General features: G+C 45.6%; 1 protein-coding gene across 1 annotated transcript in view; it reads left to right on the plus strand.

The window, feature by feature from the left end:
• MAP2K5 (mitogen-activated protein kinase kinase 5) overlaps nt 1–21,155 on the plus strand; it is a 244,975-nt gene that overhangs the window by 74,463 nt on the left and 149,357 nt on the right. The window contains exons 10-12 of the mRNA XM_029575965.1: nt 12,109–12,177; nt 12,263–12,344; nt 13,630–13,691. Of these exons, the coding sequence (XP_029431825.1) occupies nt 12,109–12,177; nt 12,263–12,344; nt 13,630–13,691 (213 nt within the window). The remainder of the gene's footprint in view (nt 1–12,108; nt 12,178–12,262; nt 12,345–13,629; nt 13,692–21,155) is intronic.

The raw sequence follows: 21,155 nt of genomic DNA on the forward strand, positions 1-21,155 counted from the left end.
ACTGGAAGCATGAGCAGTGCACACACTCCCAGGTCCCCCGTCCATGCTGGCAGTGAGGTATCTCCTTACCCACGCCCTGTGCTGCCACGCAGAGTCGCTCCCATTCAGCACTGGAAGCATGAGCAGTGCACACTCCCAGATCCCCCGTCCATGCTGGCAGTGAGGTATCTCCTTACCCATGCCCTGTGCTGCAGTGCAGAGTCGCTCCCATTCAGCCCTGGAAGCATGAGCAGTGCACACACTCCCAGATCCCCCGTCCATGCTGGCAGTGAGGTATCTCCTTACCCACGCCCTGTGCTGCAGTGCAGAGTCGCTCCCATTCAGCCCCAGAAGCATGAGCAGTGCACACACTCCCAGATCCCCCGTCCATGCTGGCAGTGAGGTATCTCCTTACCCACGCCCTGTGCTGCAGCGCAGAGTCGCTCCCATTCAGCCCCAGAAGCATGAGCAGTGCACACTCTCCCAGATCCCCCGTCCATGCTGGCAGTGAGGTATCTCCTTACCCACGCCCTGTGCTGCAGCGCAGAGTCGCTCCCATTCAGCCCCGGAAGCATGAGCTATGCACACTCTCCCAGATCCCCCGTCCATGCTGGCAGTGAGGTATCTCCTTACCCACGCCCTGTGCTGCAGTGCAGAGTCGCTCCCATTCAGCCCCGGAAGCATGAGCAGTGCACACACTCCCAGATCCCCCGTCCATGCTGGCAGTGAGGTATCTCCTTACCCACGCCCTGTGCTGCAGTGCAGAGTTGCTCCCATTCAGCCCCGGAAGCATGAGCAGTGCACACACTCCCAGATCCCCCGTCCATGCTGGCAGTGAGGTATCTCCTTACCCACGCCCTGTGCTGCAGTGCAGAGTCGCTCCCATTCAGCCCCGGAAGCATGAGCAGTGCACACACTCCCAGATCCCCGTCCATGCTGGCAGTGAGGTATCTCCTTACCCACGCCCTGTGCTGCAGTGCAGAGTCGCTCCCGTTCAGCCCCAGAAGCATGAGCAGTGCACACTCTCCCAGATCCCCCGTCCATGCTGGCAGTGAGGTATCTCCTTACCCACGCCCTGTGCTGCAGTGCAGAGTCGCTCCCATTCAGCCCCGGAAGCATGAGCAGTGCACACTCTCCCAGATCCCCCGTCCATGCTGGCAGTGAGGTATCTCCTTACCCACGCCCTGAGCTGCAGCGCAGATTCGCTCCCATTCAGCCCCGGAAGCGTGAGCAGTGTGTAACTAATGCTTCCAGCCCCAGAATTGGAGCTGCTCGGGAGCAGGTCTAACCTGGCAGGATATACCTGATATCTCGGCCCCTCCCTGGAAAGCCCCCAAAATGCCCCTTTTTTATCTGGCTAAATTATCCAGATAACTACTTACCCAGCTATAATTTACATGGATAAGCGGCTGAATATGCCCCATTTGCATTTAGACAGATAACTTGTGAGTTATCTAAATGGCAAAATGGCTTTTGAGTGTAGACCTGCTAATGTTTAGCTGAATTCATTTGTACTTTGTGTAAACCTGGCCTGGTGTTCATTTTACGACCTCGACAGCACATGGTTGAGTTAGTTGGCTGGATGAGACCTCGCCTTTCAAATGGCTTAGGAGAAGTTTATAATGTTTGATGTATCCTGGGTGCACTGAAATCCTTCAAAGGGTAATCTTGAAAGCTTTTTCTGCAGGTAGAAAGCCGACAGCTGTAGGGGTGGCAGTAAGGGGTCAGATACGGGTGCACAGACTGGACTGGTGCTAGGGTGCTGACAAAGCATGCGTGGTGTCCTCTGTTGGCCACTTCCTCTCTCTTTGACTGGCCACAGCTCTTCAGATGTCTGGCCAGTCTGTTCCAGCAAGGATATGCAAATTGTTGAGATTAATTGGTTTATAGAAATCAGTGATAAGTTGGCTGCTGTCATTTACTGGCTCAGTTTTCAGCTTCCATACCGGACACGCATAGTCTGCATTGCAGTAAGAGAGGGCAAACACAGCGGTTCGATCATAGTTCCCAATTTCTTGGTTTTCCTGTGTGGTTCTTAAGGAGAGCATGTGGTCCAGGGTCACTCCGAGGTCCATAGGATTTGCACAGTGACTCAAGCGTGCACTATTCCTGCTGGTATTTAGTTCTTTTTCTTCATCCGAAGAGTCTGAATTGTGCGTTATCTAGATCTGGCCGTTTAATGCTATAGTGTCTAGTAGAGCTGTCAAAGTGTGCTTGATCCAGATGAAGTCTCCTGCTTGCAGCACTATTGCTAGCTCTCAGGTTTTGAAATCTATTGCTGCTTTGATAGTTGCCCTCTCTCAATACATGTAAAAGTATTTGTGGTGTTTGAGGCATTGCGGAGGGCAGAGCTTCGTCAGTGGAGGAAACGTTTCCTGCACAAATCTCCACTGGGATTTATTTATTTATTTAGAATTTTTATATACCGACATTCTCGATACACATATCGAATCAGGTCGCTTTCCATTGAACAAAACAGTCGCGGTTAAGGCGTTACATTAAACGGAGTTTCTAAACATGAGAACGTAAAAATATTAAACAGTTTCTGAACATTAGAATGTAAATATTAAATAGACATCAATAACACGTCAAACAGCGTTCAAAAGACGTAAAAAACAAAAATAAAAATATCTACAATAGATAGTAAAATAAATTGAGTGTATCAAGTAACAGTGTGCAGTGTTGAAGGGCATGACCTGAGCATAATGAGAGCTAGTGCATCTACAGTGGTGACTTTCATAACCTGTGGACTGTCCGGATAAGGTGTAAGCGGGCCCAGCGGGGTTTGGGGGTGTTCAATAGATTTGTTATGTTCTATTTTGCCCTTTGACCGGTGTCTGAGTGTTCCTGCGATTCCGGGTAGGCTTGCCGGAAGAGCCATGTTTTTAGTTGTTTCTTAAAAGTTTGAAGCATGTTTCTAGGCGAAGTTCCGGAGGTAATGAGTTCCAGAGGGTGGGCCCAGCTGTAGAGAGTGCTCGTTTTCTTAATAAGGATTTGACCGGAGGAGCATATAATGATCCTTTGTAATTGTATCTGATTGGTCTTTGTGATGTGTGAGGGCGGAGTTGCGTGTTTAGATGTAGGAGGGCAACTTTTTTCCAGGACCAAAACTAGCCTTGTAGTTTGGGTTTGATTATTGGTAGAAATTGGCACAAAGTGAGTATTTTGATTATTGAGCCCTTCTTGTACAGGCCTCACATGAGGGCAAATAGCCAAGTGTCCATCAGATTTAAAATCAAGATTTTAAGGTTCTAACTTAAAGTGAAAAGACTGCAATGGTTTGCTTGGATCCACACAACCAAGATATGAAATAAAATACTGGAAAGTAAATAGGAAAAGAAATTCTCATCTCACGTGGCGACAGTAGAGGTTGTGTGTAAGTTACCTCTTTAAACTTGCATTTTTTTTCTCAAGCAAGTACAAATGGTTGCCCAAAATTGCTTTGAATCTATTCCGGTGTTTGGCGCACCGGTGGCTTCCCACGGAGTTCCCTTGTGAATATTCTCTCGGTGCCCGAACCGGTGCGCAAAGTACAAGGGAAAAAGGAGTTGAAACGGCTCTGCGGCCTTCCCCTCTTCTGCAGGTTGTGAGGGGACCAGGCGGTTTTGGAAAAGCTTTTTCTTATGCAGGTAAATATGGACTTCCCCGAGCAAAGAATAGAGAACTGGCCTTCTCCATGGCACCTGGATAATGTGGATAATGTCCAGCGTGTGCACCCAGACATCCAAATGCAGGTGCTTGGAAAGCGCACTTTATCCATGCAGGTCCGTGGGGAAGGGACGCAATAAACAGTTTGTGAAAGGTGAGGAAGCAGCCTGTTCTCCGCTCCACACCTGTTCAGGCCCTCTGCTGCTTGTATACCAGCATTTAAATGCATCATTTGATTAATCATTTGTGTACCGACTGTAATACTCCCAAATTTCCTTTGCCTTGTACATACTGTAAAAGACAATTATGTCACCGCAGATTAAATAAGTGAATTAAATGAGAGTTGCAGCTTAATTTGACCTGTGATTTTCTTCCCCTCTCCCCCGGTGGAGCTGGTGCCACTCTAGCAAATAGCTGAAGCCATCCATGACAGCGCCTGATAAATTGCCTTATTTATACGGTGTATTTTAATAGCCTCACACTAATTTAAATTGAGCACAAGGAGTAAATTATAATTCCGTCACTTGACTGCTTGTATTTAACTTGACAACTCATCCTTACTTGTCCTGGAGGTGTAGTAGGGAGCAGAAGGAATGTTCTCAGGTATGTCTGTCTGCAGCTTAACCCTTTCAGCCCTAAACCAAAATGCTTACAGCTTCCGATGCTGAAGAAGATGACATCACACATTTTAAATTCCTGAACAATGAATAACATTGCTCTTCTTAGAATGGCATTTGGGCATTGCGGGTCCTGCTTTGGACGTGCTGAGGTCTGGCTGGGTGCAAGGCTGTGTGGGGATTACAGCAGCAGTAAGGAGGTTCTCAGGTGGTCCTGTTTGATGGAAACCCCCGAGAATTGAGCAAACAGCCAGCAGGTCGCTGCTGTTCCGTTACCCCCCCATGCTGTGCTTCAGGGATCTCTCAAGCCTCTTACCTTGTCAGAACTCCTTTTGGTAGACTGGGTGAGCCAGCAGTATGGATGGCGCCCCCTGCTGGCCTTTAGGGACGTGGCACCAGCAGCTCAGAATCCCAATTCTGTTAATTTTAGTTCAGTAATATGATATTGATTTTAAATTAAAAAAAAAAGAGAGAGAACAATAGTACACTAATAAAATAAACTCAGTGACATAGGGATACATATAACAAATCCCAAAGATACATTAGGCAGTGTACACACTAGGACGATTAAGCAGATCTTAAAGTCACAGGTCTGGATGGGCCTCCAAATCTTGCAAAACTCAGACATTTGATTGCACTTTGCAGCCACTACTGCTTATGTTAGGCATACAGAATGCCACCAAAAATATTTAGTAGAGAACAGTTCTGGGAAGCAGAATATTTTGGCAAGCAATGGATATAAATTTTTTTTTTGGTTCAAAATTGTTTAAAATATTGAAACACCAGTTTGTAACATACATGGTACAGAAATATAACGAGCAGTAAAAGGAGAATATTCCACAGATAATCCAACATTGTTTTGCTATTTTGAAACACTTTCTTCCACTGTGCTACATATTCCCACCCCTCCACCTAACCCTCTGCCCAAGGGCAGTACTGAAATACCACCAATGTACCTCATTATACTATATCCAAACCCATTCCTCTGAGGAACCCACACTGAAGCCTCAGGATTACAACCGCTCCTCCGCTCCCCTCCCTAACCCCACTTCCTAATCCGCAAGAGATCACGCACAGCAGAAATCCAACCAGTAAGGCAGCTAATACTTATGGGTAATTAATGACCTCATTCCTGGCTGGTGGGGACAAATGCTGTAGATAAGGTTGCCAAATAGCAACAAACCTTTGCTTATACGTAAAAGACCAATTTGTGTGCTGATTTTCCATCTGCATCAAACAATGGAACGTATTCCTCCATAACCAGAAGGATGGGGGCACCTGGTCACACCATTGCGAGAGTATAGCCTGCTTGCCAATTAAACAGGCTTTTCTCAGCTGCTGTTTCAGGATTGGATAGCTGGTAAACTCTGCTCCTAGGTGGCATCTTCCCTGGAAGCAGGTTGATCGGGCAGTGGTAGAATCCGTAGGGCAGCAGTGTCTCTGCATCCTTCTTATTGAAGATGATAGCAAACGTTGCATATTGAGAAGACCAAGGAGGGTCGAAAGCTGAGCTCAGGCTAGAGGCACCGATGGAACGAACTGGGTGAGACATCGTGGTTGGCAGGAGGGCCCCCATCAGGCAATCTGTAGAACTTGCCAGTTGATAGTGGAATTGTGTAGCATCAACCAGGGTAAGCCAAGAATGATCAGGTTGATTGCCTTGGAAAGTACTTAAGGAGAAATGTTTTCCTGGTGCAGTAAACCAGTTTGAAGCATGAGCGATAGCGTAACTAGGGACAACCTACCAGGAAGGTGTTCACCATAAACAGACGAGATGGTAACAGGCTTGACCAGGGCACTGTGGGGAGATTGTACTGGTGAACCAATGCTTTTTCAATAAAGTTGCCTCCAGTATCCAAGTCCAGGAACGCCTGGGTATGCATCTCAGTGCCATGGGCAGTGAGACAGACTGGCACCAGTAGTTGAGAAGAGAACAAGGGCTGGCCTAGGATTGCCTCTGTGACCAACCCTAGGCTTGGAAGTTTCCTGCGTTTTCAGGATAATGACCTTCAAAGTACTCCTGCACAGCACAATAGAGGCAGAAGTTGACTTTCTGGCATTGCTGTTTCTCTTCCTCAGTGAGCCAGGCCCTGCCAAGTTGCATGGACTCTTCAGAGGAGAGAACAATCTGCAGGAAACGAGGCTGGTACAGATGAAATCTTCTCCTAATCCCAATCTAATAGCAAGTCTGCCTGCTGTCAGCATGGACCCAGCCCGTGCCTTCTGCTGGGTAGTGCTAACTATGCCATAGTCCAAGGACTCATACACCATGACAGATTGCTGAGGCCATGAGTTCGGCAGACTCTCCCTTGCTTCAGGCTGCACCTGCATTGGCCCTCATGCTGCAGCAGCAACAAGACTAGTTGATGCAGATAACAGTATTAGTTTAAGGTCTGACCATGTGCCTGGATGCACTGCAGGCCCAGGTGCCACCTATTGCACCACCAGTACCACCTTCCCCGGTGCCTAGAAGCACATCTGCCTCAGTTCTGCATCTAGCAGCACCGCCCAGGTACAGTGGGCATGCTGTGGCTTATTTAACCAGTGCTTGATGCATTTTGAGCTGCAAGCAGCCTGTTTTATTTATTTATTTTAATAAAATAATTTCCTAGTACACCACATAACATATACCATTCCCACTGACATACGTGATCTATAAAAAGGCAAATAAGATAGACCTAATCTAGGTAAACATAACATTTCTCTCCTAAAGTATTGCAGACATGCTGTACAATCACCACATTCATTATGTACCTCTGTCTGTTGAAATCCCATGATTGTGGTTGATAAAAGAAATGTACAATGTGATCTTTAATATTACAGATACTGTTGGAATATGTGATGAAGTCTTAAAATGTGACTATATTGCTGAATCAAAAGTACCTTGGGTGAACAAGAAAGTGTACAAATAGACATAAGCTTCATTCTAGTTAGGCAGAAGAAGCAGACTTCAATGGGCCCGAGTGTATGCATGTTTTATGACAATTTTAGAGAAGTTGACCAATGCATATATTTTGGCTCAACTTCCTGAGATGGGAGCTCGAAAACCTAAGAAATATATTACAATCAATGGGTTTCCTGAAGATTGAAAAATAGGAAGCCACATGTACCAGTGGAATAGTAATATCCAAAGAAGAATCAGACTGCTGCTTTATTTGATGTGTGAACTGTAAATTCTTATCGCACTTGTTCAACCAGACAAAAAATGCCTGTAGATCCATTGTGCTTCCAGTCCACAACGGTGCCACGATTTAATGTAAACATGACTAGGAAACGCAGACAGCCTATGTCACGTAAGATCTCCTACGTAAAGATCGGCCACATCAGAGACCATGATGGCCCCCATGGCTGTTCCCTGGCCATTAAACAGAAATTAATTTTCTTTAACGGCAAAAGCTGCTAATTCATATTAAACAAAAGAGGCAAGCACTTCTGAATGAGTGCCTAAGGCTTTTTGTAAAATACAAATTGTGTCATCCTGTGGCATATCATCGATCGTCATTAAAGTCATTCCATGGAAAGGATCTAGTAGTGATTCTGAGACTGTAACAATATCCCTCATATAAGCAGGAACCAGGAATTTAACTATAAACATTGACAATGATTCTAGTAATGACGTTTAGCAGAAACTAGGGAGGTTGATTGAAGGTTCTATGGATTTTTCTTAATACAAATACACTTGGTAATCAACTTTCACAAAACCATATTCCTTTTGTAATAAATCCCTTGACTATCCAAACATTTATCAATCCTATTCTTAATTTGCCTATTAGGAGAGGGATCTGAAAGCTGCAGGAAGATTTTAAAACTGTAATCCTTGATGTCCAGTAACGCCATGGCACCTCCCTTAGCAGCTTTAATGACAATGTTGGGGACATTTTTAAAGATGTACAAGGCTAATCATTCTTGTATAGCATCACCTTCGATACCAATAGTATACACAATGGTCTAGTTTGATTTAGGTCCCTCCATTTGAATTATATACGTTTTTGATGTGGACCAGTCCACATGCCAGAGCCCTGCACTCCCACACAGTGGCCACCAGTCATGGATCACTGCTGGCTGTGTAGGGTCTATGCAGAGATGGGGCCTGTGCTAAGATAGCCTGGGAGCAGTGTGTGGGTTGGCTGCTCTGTGCAGAGAACATGGGGACCCGAGCGAGTCCTCTTCACCACACGAGGAAGCTCTGTTTCTGCATCTGCACAGCTTAAACATCTGTCGCACTCTGATGCAGTAAAATTGCTGTGATGTAGCAGCAGATTACATTTTTAGGGTGGGGGAGGGTTGGATTTTCAGTGTAAGACTGAATATAGGTAGCAAATGACTATTGATCTTTGGATGTGTGTTTTAAATTTTTCTTGGCAGTTCCATATTACAGTTACAACCTAGTTTGGTGAAAGCCCTTATAAATAACCCTGGAGCCAATCTTCCCTCCTGCAGCCCTGCCTGTATTCTCTGTCAGTGCCTGAAAATTTCTGATGCAGGATCTTTCTTTTAATTTTTTTAAATCTATCATGCTGGCCCTTCATCCATTTTCTTGTAAATGTGCAGAATTCTCACAGTTGGTTTTTTCCTTTGTCCAGCGATGTTACATGGCAGGAACTGCAGAATTTTTGACTTGGGCACAAATGTCCCATGAAGAAGAGTGGAAATGACTGAATCAGCCATCCGTGGCCTTGAATGACTTCAGTCCCTGAAAGTGTATTATATAATTTTATGCCCGCACAGCCGAGAGTGTGTCATTCCACTTAATGATATTTTAATTTTTTAAAATATTGAGCAGTTCATCTTGGTAAAAAAGAATATACAATGTAATTTATGAAACGTGAGCACAAAGCATTAAAAAGAGCCCAAAAATATAATTAAAAACATAATACATGTGGAAAGTAATTTTGCATTGACACACAGACTACTAAATATTTTCAAAGTGAATGCACATGTGTAAGTTTTACTTTGAAAACAATGGAGAATTGTCTGAGCACATGCACAGATTACCTTGTACAAAGTTACACCTCTTTGGAGAGCATAACTTGTGTGGGATAATGACAGACACACTTTTTAAAATCAAAATGTATGCATTTAAGCTCCACCCTAGCCCTGACTCCGCCCCCAGAACACCTCTCCTCGTGTACCTGAGTACTTTTACGCACACTGACCCCGGATTCATTAACAAAATGCTACTTGTACACAGAAAACATACGTTTTATTTATTTATTTATTTATTTATTTAATAACTTTTATATACCGACGAACGTTGGGAACATCTCGTCGGTTTACATAGAACAGAACTTAGCAACAGGCTTTACAATTATTGCATAATTAAATAAGGAATATTCAGAACATACAAATAACAGATTAGATTATATAAGTAAAATTATCAAAGTGGGATACGTTTTAAATCAAGTGGGATACGTTTTAAAATCAAGCCCTTAGTCGTTTCAGTGAAACCAGTTTAAAATAGGTTCCAGATATGGAGTTTGAACCAAAAAATGAGTTTTACCAGCTCATGTACCTGGAGACTGGAGCTGTCTCACAGGATTGGGGCTTTCCCAGCTCATGTCAGTGACAGCTGGAGCTGTTTTGGGGGATGAGACTTTTCTTGGTCATGCCACTGCAGACTGGAGCTTTCTTGGGGATATGGGGCTTTCTCAGCTCAGATATTCGAATGCTGCAGCTGTTCCAGGCCATGGGGCTTTCTCGGCTCACGTTTCTGGAGACTGGAGCTGTCTCAGGGTGTGGGGGTTTCCCGGCTCACTTTTCTGGAGACTGGAGCTGTCTCAGAGGGATGGGGCTTTCTCGGCTCACGTTTCTGGAAACTGGAGCTGTCTCAGGGTGTGGGGGTTTCCCGGCTCACTTTTCTGGAGACACGAGCTGTCTCGGGTTGGGGCTTTCTCGGCTCACTTTTCTGGAGACTGGAGCTGTCTCAGAGGGATGGGGCTTTCTCGGCTTACTTTTCTGGAGACTGGAGCTGTCTCAGGGAGATGGGGCTTTCTCGGCTCACTTTTCTGGAGACTGGAGCTGTCTCAGGGTGTGGGGGTTTCCCGGCTCACTTTTCTGGAGACTGGAGCTGTCTCAGGTTGTGGGGGTTTCCAGGCTCACTTTTCTGGAGACTGGAGCTATCTCAAGGTGTGGGGGTTTCCAAACTCACTTTTCTGGAGACTGGAGCTGTCTCAGGGTGTGGGGTTTCCCAAGCTCACTTTTCTGGAGCTGTCTCAGGTTGTGGGGGTTTCCAGGCTCACTTTTCTGGAGAGTGGAGCTGTCTCAGGGGGATGGGACTTTCTCGGCTCACTTTTCTGGAGAGTGGAGCTGTCTCAGGGAGATGGGGCTTTCTCGGCTCACTTTTCTGGAGACTGGAGCTGTCTCAGGGTGTGGGGTTTCCCAGCTCACTTTTCTGGAGACTGGAGCTGTCTCAGGTTGTGGGGGTTTCCAGGCTCACTTTTCTGGAGACTGGAGCTGTCTCAAGGTGTGGGGGTTTCCAAACTCACTTTTCTGGAGAGTGGAGCTGTCTCAGGGGGATAGGACTTTCTCGGCTCACTTTTCTGGAGACTTGAGCTGTTTCTGGAAAGTGGCTTCTGAAGTCTACTTTTTCTACTAACTACCTGACAGTTCTATGCCTGTCTTCAACTCTTAAGCAATGACTTCTCAAGATTAATTAATAGGTGGATATGTTTCTTGCTTCACTGGAATTTGTGTAAGAATTTGTTTCTGAGGCAGGAAAAGAATTTATCCCAAGCAGACACAGAAGCTTCTCGCAGCCCCACAAAGACCCTGGATCTCTCTAACAATAAAAACTGTGCAAATATTTTTAAGCACATGACACACAATGAGCACAGAATAGTTTTTTGGAGCGATGGCTCTCCAAGATGGCTCCTTCCCATTGACAGTTTTATTCCATTCCTGGATCGTGGAGATTTAAACCTTCCTGCCCGTAGCAAGCGGCTTTTCTCAGGCCAGGTAGAAGAGTCCTAGCTCTGAGCTGCTTTCTAAACACTGGAAAAAACATTGTTTGCAAAGCATTGTATTGTTGCGGTAAGGCGGTACTGGAGAAATGGGCTGCCAGCTGGGCTGTGCCAGTGACACAGAAACGCAAAGATGGCCTGCAAACATTGTCTTCCGTGCTTTATTTTGATCTGGCCGTTTCAGCTCGGAGTCTTTCCCCGTCTTTTATATTCTCTCCCCTAGCCTGCTCCTGGGCCAGGGACCTTCCCTAACCTGTGGGCGTGGACCCTGAATCGTGTGCAGTGACCATGACGCTTGTCCAGAAGGAAGAAGGCTCGACTTGGGGATTGAACTGGGCATCTTTCGCATGGCAGAAGGCTGAGCCACCAGCAGACAGCTTAAGCAAGCTTGGGATGGAAGGACAGGGCAAAACATTATGGGGGTGATGTTCTCCAGTGTCAGCTTAAGTATGGGAGCTCATTTACTTTATTTGATTTCCTGGCACTTCATCTTAATTGCTTCCTGCAGTGGATTACAAGTAACCCAGAAAACAACAACAGTTTCGGTACCAAACAAACATAACAATTCAATAAAGGTTTGGGCACCTCTACCCAGAAGGAAGCCAGTCAAGCTAAGGGAGTGGCTAGGCTGAGAGCGCGCCGTGCTAGTGCCCGTTCCCTTCTCAGTACCCATGCCCTCTGCATCCTTTTCTTGTCTCAAAGACTTTGCTTTTCTAATCCATATTTGAATGGTTTTGAATTGTCCTTGGTCTGTTTTCCAGCAGGTAACGTCAATTTCCAGGGTTTTGGCACTGCTGCTTCCTTTCTTAGCTGTTATGTTAGTGGCTTTTTTACTGGCATGACATAAGAGGTTTATGATTTTCTTCAGCTTAAATAGATTTTCATGATCTCCTTGTTGTTTTCAGGTTATTCCTTTAGACATTACACTGGAGCTGCAAAGGCAGATTATGTCAGAGTTAGAAATTCTGTATAAGGTAAGCATTTTCTGAGCTTTTGCTGCAGATTTTCTTCTTCCAAAGCCTGTTGTAATGAGGTTTTTCTTATGTTTCTGTTTTGCAGTGCGATTCCTCGTATATTATAGGATTCTATGGAGCATTTTTTGTAGAAAATCGGATTTCTATTTGCACAGAGTTCATGGATGGTGAGTGTGTCCTCCATTACAGTCTCTTTCAAAGGCTTGGACCTTTCTTGTGACTCCCGAGGAAAATCCATACAGCTCCAGCCCTTTAAAACCGACCCACGAATATGCTACATCCAGCTTCAGCGATCTCACAGCCAATTGTGGGTTGTCCTCTATCTCAGATGAGCTGATCTTGGTATTAGACCAAGCCCTGGCCCCTGCAATTGCAAATGTTGAATACTGCGGCCCGGCGCTGCCCAGAAATGACACCTAAGGATGTCTGTTCCAGAAGGAAATGTCCTGAGCCTCCCATCTTAACCTGTTAAAGTGAGCAGCCCCTTGCTGGCAATCCGTGCATGAATTGTATCGCCAGAGGCTGCTAGAAAGTGTCTTGTGTGCCGCATGCGTTTTCTGCTCTAAAAATGGGCCCAGGAGAGGCTTCTGGGATGAGCGGGACAAGATGGGAGGTGGCAGAGCCACATCTGGTGGTGATTTTGGCCTCGGTGTCCTGTTATTTGTAAAAGAATAAGGGGGCTTAATACCCCAGGAGATGTGGAGCTGGCCTGCTGGCTGAGTTTAACCTGACTCTGGCCCTCCATGAAACGTGCGATAGAGCTGCTTCCGCTTCGGGACGCACTTCATTCCACTGCTGTTTGTTTAACGTTGAAATAGAATTGCAATAGAATAGGGAATTTGGTTTTTAACTCTAATTTTCAATCTGTCTGCAGCAGTTGAACAGATGTTTGTGTTTCGGTAGTCGGAAGGAAGGTGGTGGTTTAGCAGCCTCACTGCGGCAGCGTCTCTGGATGTCATTTTGTGGATAGGTACTCCCAGTTAAGCAGTTACCTGAGCTGGATGCAATGCCCGTGGGGCTCTGGCACCTTCTGCTGCTTCTTTCAGGTTAAGTTGCCAGTCGGGAGCTTTTTCGGCTGTCTTGTGACTCGGTGTCAGCAAGGTTTTTGGATTGGCAAATTATAAATGTTCTTAAAAATAGAACAGTGCATGGAAGAGGCCAGCAAGGAACTAGAAAGCAGAGCTTGTGAAGTGTCTCTCAGATAGGTAAGTGGGAAGTGCAGGGCTTTCTTCCTGCCCGAAATCCCAGAAACCCAGGGCTGAGATGAAGTTTTAGAGTGTGGTATGTGCCCTGCCAGTTGTCAGTAACTTGGCCGTCCCTCGCTTCAGCACGTTTCCCAGGCCTGGAGAGGAGGTTGTGCTGGAGTTTTATAGCCCCAGGGATCGCTTCCGTAGGCCAGCAGCCTTTGCTTCCATATTAATCATCACTTTATTGTTTTGTCTGTGCCTGCAGGGGGCTCCTTGGAAGTTTACAGAAAGATTCCAGAGCACGTGCTGGGGAGAATAGCCATGGCCGTAAGTAGCTTTCCCTCCGCTTTCTGCGATTGCCCTGCCCAGCCCTGTGTTTGGCAGCGAGCTTATCAAAAACCCCCTGATACAGGAAGATTTTCCTCAAGTCTCCTCTGCTTCTGGTGAATTTCTAGATATAGATTTTAAAAAAATGAACTTACATTTTCAAACCTGAGCTCTAGAACTGTAGGTATTTCCCTGTCCCAGAGGACTCTCAATCTAGTTTTTACCCGAAGCGGTGGAGGGCAAAATGACTTGCCCAAGATCACAAAGAGTGGCAGTGGGAGAAGCGGGATTTGAACCCTTCATCCCTGGTTCTCAGCCCGCTGATCTGACTCCGTGTGGGAGGAGGCAGGGTGGGTGCTGTGAGTTTAGATTGAGAGGTGGGGGCTGTGGCATTGGGTTTAGGGCTCAGAGAAGTATCTTTTTATTGTTATGGCCTGTGCAGTTTGCATTGTACTCCGTCCTCCTTGAGTGTATTGTGGCTTCCTTTTTCGTCTTCGCTCTTATCACTTTGCAGCTCGCAGGACTTTTAAGGGACACATCTGTGGGGAGGATGGAGGATTTTTGTTTCTGGCTTAGTTTTGTCTAGGGCCGTGGCTAGGTTTTCATTCCATAACTTTACCCAGTCTCTTACAGTTGATAGTTTCACATCCATTTGGGTGATAATCTAGGACTTTTAGGGAATGTTTGGGGGTCTGGCATTTCTACTTCATTCACTTTCAAGGATCTTGTAGTGTCTGCCTTTTTAAAGTTACTCCCTGAAGTTGCGTTATGGATCCTCCAATATTGAGGACTTAAGATATAAAGTTATGATGTTTGATATCTGCTAAAAGATATTTTTCCTTTTGAGTTATTTATGTATAACTTTATTTGTTTCAAACAAGGTATTCTTGTAATGTATTTAAAAATTCATAAATAAATAATAAAAAAAAAAAAAAAAAAAGTTACTCCATTTATTTATTTATTTATTTATAAATTTTTATATACCGCCGCTCATCAAAGATATCACGTCGGTGTACAGTGAACAGGAACTTACGCCGGAGCGTTTTACATTTAACAGAGTTATATAAGCGTTATACAATTAAAAAAGGCAAGTATATAAATATTTGAACATAAAACAAGTAGTGGGAACATGATTAGTAACTCATTATAAGACCATAAGGCTTGCCATACTGGGTCAGACCGAGGGTCCCTCAAGCCCCTGTGTGCAGCAGTGGCCAATCCAGGTCACAAGTACCTGGCAGGATCCCAAGCTGCCGATGCCCAGGGAGAAGCAGTGGCTTTCTCCAAGTCTACCTGGTTAATAACGGTTTATGGACTTTTCCTCTAAAAGGTTTCCAAATCTTCCTTAAACTTCGCAATGCCAACTGCCTTGACCACATCCTTTGGCAATGAATTCCAGAGCTTAATTGTGCATGGAAGATTCTTCTGACAGCAGTGCTGGTAGCTTACGTTTCCAACGCTAGGAGCGCCGAGAGCAGATCATTCAAGACCTGGCTCCTGGCTGGAGTTTTAGGGATTCAGTGGGTGAGAAAGAGATTGAGAGTGGGCAGGAACAATTCTGATTTATGAAGGGTTGGCCTCCAGGCAGTAGCGGGGTGCGCAGGTAGAGAGTCGAGCACCAAGTCCTTATGTTTTTCTCGTGTGGCGGGACTGATGTTTTATTTTTTGTTTTTCATCGCTGCCACTTAACTGGATATCTTTTGAATCTGTCTGGTTATCCAGCCACGTGTGGTCATATAACTTTAGAACAGTCCTTATCCCGCTAACCTAGCTGGCTTAGTTGAAAATATTTATTATCTCTCTAACATTTAGCTGGCTAATGAATTATCTGGGCTAACATTTAGCTGGCTATTGAATTATCTGGGCTAACATTTAGCTGGCTAAGTTGCCATTTAGCTGTGTAACTTTGAGTTGTCCAGTTAACTGCCTTTCAATATTGACCCCGCAGTTTTTAATGACGGTCTTAGTTTGAAAAGGTTGTTTCCATTACTCACCTTTGTCTTTGTTTTCTTTAAGAATATTTAGAGTTTATGTAGTTAAATTGATCTCTGAAATTCTTTCATTTTTGCCTTGACATTTTCATAACTTGTTTTCTTTTTATAAATGTATTGCAATTCAGTGGACTTGTGGAGTCTGCTAAATTCTTCCATTCTCTGAGAAGATTGTTAGTAAAGATGATGGCTTAAGTGACGCGTGGTGTGCGCTGCCATGTAGAAGGCCCCTGGTCCAATCCCTGAGTCAGGCCCTCGCTCAGTAGGTGCTAGGGATGCTGCAGAGGGATCTTGTCTGAGATCTCACCACAGTCGGTGGCAGAGCTGTGGTTAGATCTGACGCCAGACGCTTTGTTTAAGGAACTGTGTTCAGAAGGGCGACTTCATGCTAGCAAATGTTTGAAGTGAAGCTGTCTCCACCAGGAATAGGAAGTCTGCTCGTTAATTTTCAAAGGTAAAATCAGCAGACCCACGGAAGTAACAAGTAAAGACATATATGCTCTGTTCGGGGCGGTGCTTGGAGATTGCTGATTTATAAGCGGTACACAGGCCCGTTAGTGATCATTTACAGCTGCTACTGACTCGGGCACTTGGTTTTTGGTTGGGAAGTCTGGATGAGCTGCCACTGGGTATTCAGGGTGAATTGCTGCGGGCTCTGGGTGAACGGTGGCGATAATCACAAGCTCTTGCACAGAAATGGAGTGTACATATTCGTCTGCCTATAACTCTGGGTTATGCCTTGCATATGTTGGAATTATGGAAAAAGCCCAATTATATACATTCCAGAAAACCCCAAACACTCAAAGTGAACATGCAAGAAATGGTTAACTGATCCTATATTTCAAATGTGTACATGTAAAATATATGCTTGTAATTTCATAAAATGGGTACAGAAAATGTGTTTTCCTGCATTACAAATATATGGGTGTACTTTTGTGGCAGAAGTGCGTTGGCGTTTATAAACTGTGCAGCTCCCACCAGACTGATTTCTGAAATAGTAGCATGAATCTCCGTGGTCCCACTTCACGCATTTGGTGGCGTTCACAGATTACTGAAATTGGGCTCTAGACGTGCCTGTGCACCTTGAAACTCGGTGGGTTGTTGAACATTGATTCCTAAGCTGCTTGTAATTTGTATTCGGGGTGCAGTGGGGCTCCCTGACTCTTCCCCCCCCAATGCACGCTCGCCTTCCTGTTGATGCCGTCTCGTCTGCCTTCTTCTGGCCCTGCACGGTGCCTCTTCTCATGGTCTCACAGTACAGCACCCCTGAGAGAATATGGGGACGCAGCCTGCTTCAGTTCCAGGAGTTGCTCTGAGCTGGCCGTATCACGGCCTAAGATACTGAAACTCTCTGGTAAGAGATGTAAATGATCTAAATAACATAACATAATCATTGGCATGCGGGTGTCAGGCCTGGGAAACCTTTCTTTCTAGTACAGGTCAACCTCAGGCCCCTGGCTTGATTGCAATTGGTGGGAAAATACATTCCAGCAAGATTTTAAACACCACGTGCAATTTTACTGGTAACCAATGCAGCACAAGTAGCAATGGCCTGGCCCCCATAATTCTTATGTTGGTTCAAAACAGCGGTCATTGCAGCCTTTTTATTTATTTAAAACATTTCTAGCCCACCAATTACCATTAAATGGTGCATTCATAATCCTAAAACGCAGACATGTATATCTTCCAAATACAATGTAAAATCTCAGTAACACAAAACCATAAAGAATCAATCATTTATTTACTTTATGACCCAGAAGAATAAGATTCCCAGTGGCACTGAACCAGACTAAGTCCGGCCAGGTGGGGCGGTCTCTTCCTTCAGACAGGCAGGAAGCCTGTGCTCAGTGCGGATCGATGGGTCCCTGATGGCACCTCGCTTAGTGTGGCATGACTGGAGCTCTTAGCGCTGCTGGGACACACATTTCTGCTCTTAAAACGTCTCTCTGGGGACTGACCCTGTAACCTGATTGTTAACTGACGGTTTAAAAAAGGGATCACTCGCATAAAAGAGCAAGGACTGAGCATGAGACTAATAAAGCTCAGAGCCCCCCAGCGAGGGCAGCCGAACAGGGACTTTACAAATAAACTTTCTTTCATTGCTCGTTAGTAATCGGCTTCGAGACCTTTGTAGTTGATATTTATGGAAATTTATAGCGTAGTTAGTAAAACTAACAATATTGGCTTGTTTGGGAGAATGTGTGTAGTAGACGGTGGTCCGTGGAGTTTCTCCCTTATTTGGACATGGGGGATAGATTAATTTCCTGCCATCCCCTGTGTTCCCATTGCACAGCAGTACGGACATATTACAGATACAATGCAGACCTCGTGTGTGGCCAAAGGGAATGTATTCTCAATCTCGAGGTAGAAAGCCTGAGAAGACAGCGATGGTAATAAAGCAGATCGGAAGCTCAGGACCATTCGGGCGCACCTAGACTAGGAGACAGTTACTTTGCTCTAGCTAAGGAGATCTCCCAGCTATCAGCTGTGCAAACTGAACCACCTGCAGGAATTAGAGGCTGAGACTGCCTGCTGCCCACACCTTTCCTCATCCGACCTGCCAAGGTATTAAAGTCTCACCATCCCTGCACGTTGCTTTACTCTCTCTCTCTCTTCTTGGGAGCTTAACCCAACCTCTGCAAGTTGGTTTTATTGCCCTTTTTTTTTGGCCCTCTCTGCTATTTGTTTGCCTGCCTCAGCTCTCTTACTATTTTTTACCCTACTCTTGCCGCTGCTCTCTAGGCCTGTTCCAGGCAGGTTTAACTGCTGTCACGGTTTGCTGGTTTCACATCTGCTGGTAAATTATTGCAAGCATGCACAAGTCTCTCAGCCTACCTGTTCCCCCCAGCCTGGAGAGGCTAGGCCCCAGGCGGGATGGCGGGGAGCAAGAAACACGGAAACAGGGTCCGACAAGCAGAGCTAGACTAGAACTGGGTGCTTCTGATATATCGGTCTTAATTTAGTGCACATCCAGTGCTGGTCCCATAGGAATGCTGCAGAGATGTCCGGATCTGCCGCCCGATCCGCTGGGGAGCCGGCACTCCCTGCAGATTCCCAGGGCCATGGGTTCAAAGCCCACCCTGACAGCTCCTTCCAGCTTTGTATTGTAACCCCTTCTGCTTTATAGTTTTGAATAGAGAATGCAGTCGCCTTGCCCTGCATTGAAGGCTGCTAAATATTTCTGCCCGGGAAAGCGTAGGCCTCCTGGATCTGTTGCTGGTCCTGCTTGGGCCTTCTTTTAAGGTGAAACGTCAGCACTGCCTTTGGACTTGCTGGCTCTTCCCTTAAAGCTTGCTTTGGGAATGTTCAGTGATGTTTCATACAAACCTTAAAGCTTTTTATTTTACTCGGGTTTCTAGTGCTGCTTGATATTTTTCTCCTCGTTTGTTGCAGATGTTATCAGCAGGCATGAGCATTTTATTTTATTGTTATGTTAATTTGTGCGTATTGTTGAACATTGTGTGGTCTTTGGTTTCTAATTTGCTGAGGATAATGATTTTCAGATCAGCATAAGCGTCTGAAATACTAAAATCAGGTGCAGAGCTTCTGTGACGATTTCATTCCTGCACCCTAAGCCAGCTACCCCTCTGGGAGTTCTGCTAAATATTTTAATATTTCTATTGCATTCCTCCTTTCCTCCAGCGAGACAGATTTAATTCCTGAAACCTGCTAATGCCGGAGCTGCCCTGTCGCACCAAACTCTGGGCCGTGCTTCTTTCATTTCATTATTCCCACTGCTTCCCCATGACGGAGCTGAAAATCCTGACCTGAAGTTACCCCCCGGATCAGCAGAATGGATCCCATTGGGCCCCACTCTGGTGCCTGTGGTAGTGCACTCCTAACCAGGGTGGGGGAGGGGGAGCAGTGGCGAATGGATCGTGCCCTTATCTGGCACGGAAGATCCACCGGGTCTCGCCCTGCCACTAAGGTCCCATGCGAGCTGATCCAGGTTTCCAGCACCCTCGAGGTGAAAGTGAATCATTTGTGCAACGACTTGGGTACACGGATTTGTAATAATTTCACAATTGTTTCTGCCCCTCTATCGCCTTCCGTTTCTTTTGTAAATACTGAGTAATGTTTTGTCTTCTGCTGGTCCCTCCCTCCCTTTCGATTTATTTTTCCCTATGGATTTTCCTTTTTCCCTTATGTCTCCTTGCATTTGTGGGAAAATGTCCTCTTCTCCCTGCCTCTCCTCCTCCCTCCGTGCTGTGGTGGTTTCTGACTGCTAATTTCTTCACTCTTACTATTTCTGCTGCCGCCTCCTTGGAGAACCATATTAGTCTGTTTATCCTCCTGCTCCGCTGCCTTACAGGGAGATTTGTAGCCTTCTCTGAGCTCTCTTTATTGCCGCCCAGACTTCTGTAGCTTTCAGATCCTGGATTCTTTGCACAATCGCTCATCTTAAAGTCGGCCCCTCTGAGCTCCAGGACCCTTGTCCTAATATGATTCACCATGTTGAGCCTCAGAGCCTAAGGTTTCCTCTACCGAGAGGTGAGTGACGCCGTCTCCATTCGTTAGTAGCAGAGCCTCTGCCTGAGGAAATGCCCCTCATAGGGCATCCAGCACATCCCCACTCCGGGTGGAAGCTGCAGGTTTCCCTCTGGTTGATTAAACTCCCCAGCCCTTTGGGTGTCCTCCTAATGAGGTCTCTTAGGGGATAAACAAGCGTCTCCTCTTCTAAAATATGTGTTTGAAAGCACAGTGTACAGGGAAGATGCAACGTGTGCGCTTCTGCCAGCTGGAAACTTCAAAGGGAAAATCCCCGAGGTAGCTTCCTTTGAAAATTAACTTGCAGGCCTGCAGGTAGTTTAAAAGTTGTCCCCATAATAGCTGAATCCAGTTCTTGTCTCTTCTTGAGTGTTTCTAGGGCAGTCTACAGTAAATTGGCTTCTCCCTGTTCCGATGGGCTAAGCAGGCTGCTGGCGCTATCTTTTAAAAAGGTGAACATGGGGGCATGTAGAGGAATCACCACCTCCTTTCCAGAACTGATGCCCATGTCTTCTCTTGGTTCACTAAGAACATTGTACTTGGTAAGGAAATATTAGTCTCCTGTGATAGTGGAGGGATCACAATCCAGTAGTCGATAAAGAATTGTGATCCGGCCATGCAGCTTAAAGAACAGATCACCAGGCCATCTGACTCCTTGCACAGGAGGCAACGCATCTCATCTTAGGTCAATACTGCATTTAATAAATGGATCTAATTCATGTTTAAATTTCCAGTGAAACACTCAGATATTTCCAGAATAAGATTGGGCAGTGTTCACCCATGTACCCAGTGTCCGTATACTCAACACATCAGTAACTTCCCATAGCCTCACATTATCGCGTGATATGGATCTAACTCATCAGCAAGCCAGCCTTGTCTTTATCTCTGACTTTTGGATAGGTTAAAGCCAGGGAGAGAGCTTTTTCTGTGCAACTCTTTGATGTTCAGAAAGCTGGTGCGGGTAGCATGCGATGGGGGAGGGGGT

Source organism: Rhinatrema bivittatum, chromosome 13 (assembly GCF_901001135.1).
Source record: "Rhinatrema bivittatum chromosome 13, aRhiBiv1.1, whole genome shotgun sequence".
Lineage (NCBI taxonomy): Eukaryota > Metazoa > Chordata > Amphibia > Gymnophiona > Rhinatrematidae > Rhinatrema > Rhinatrema bivittatum.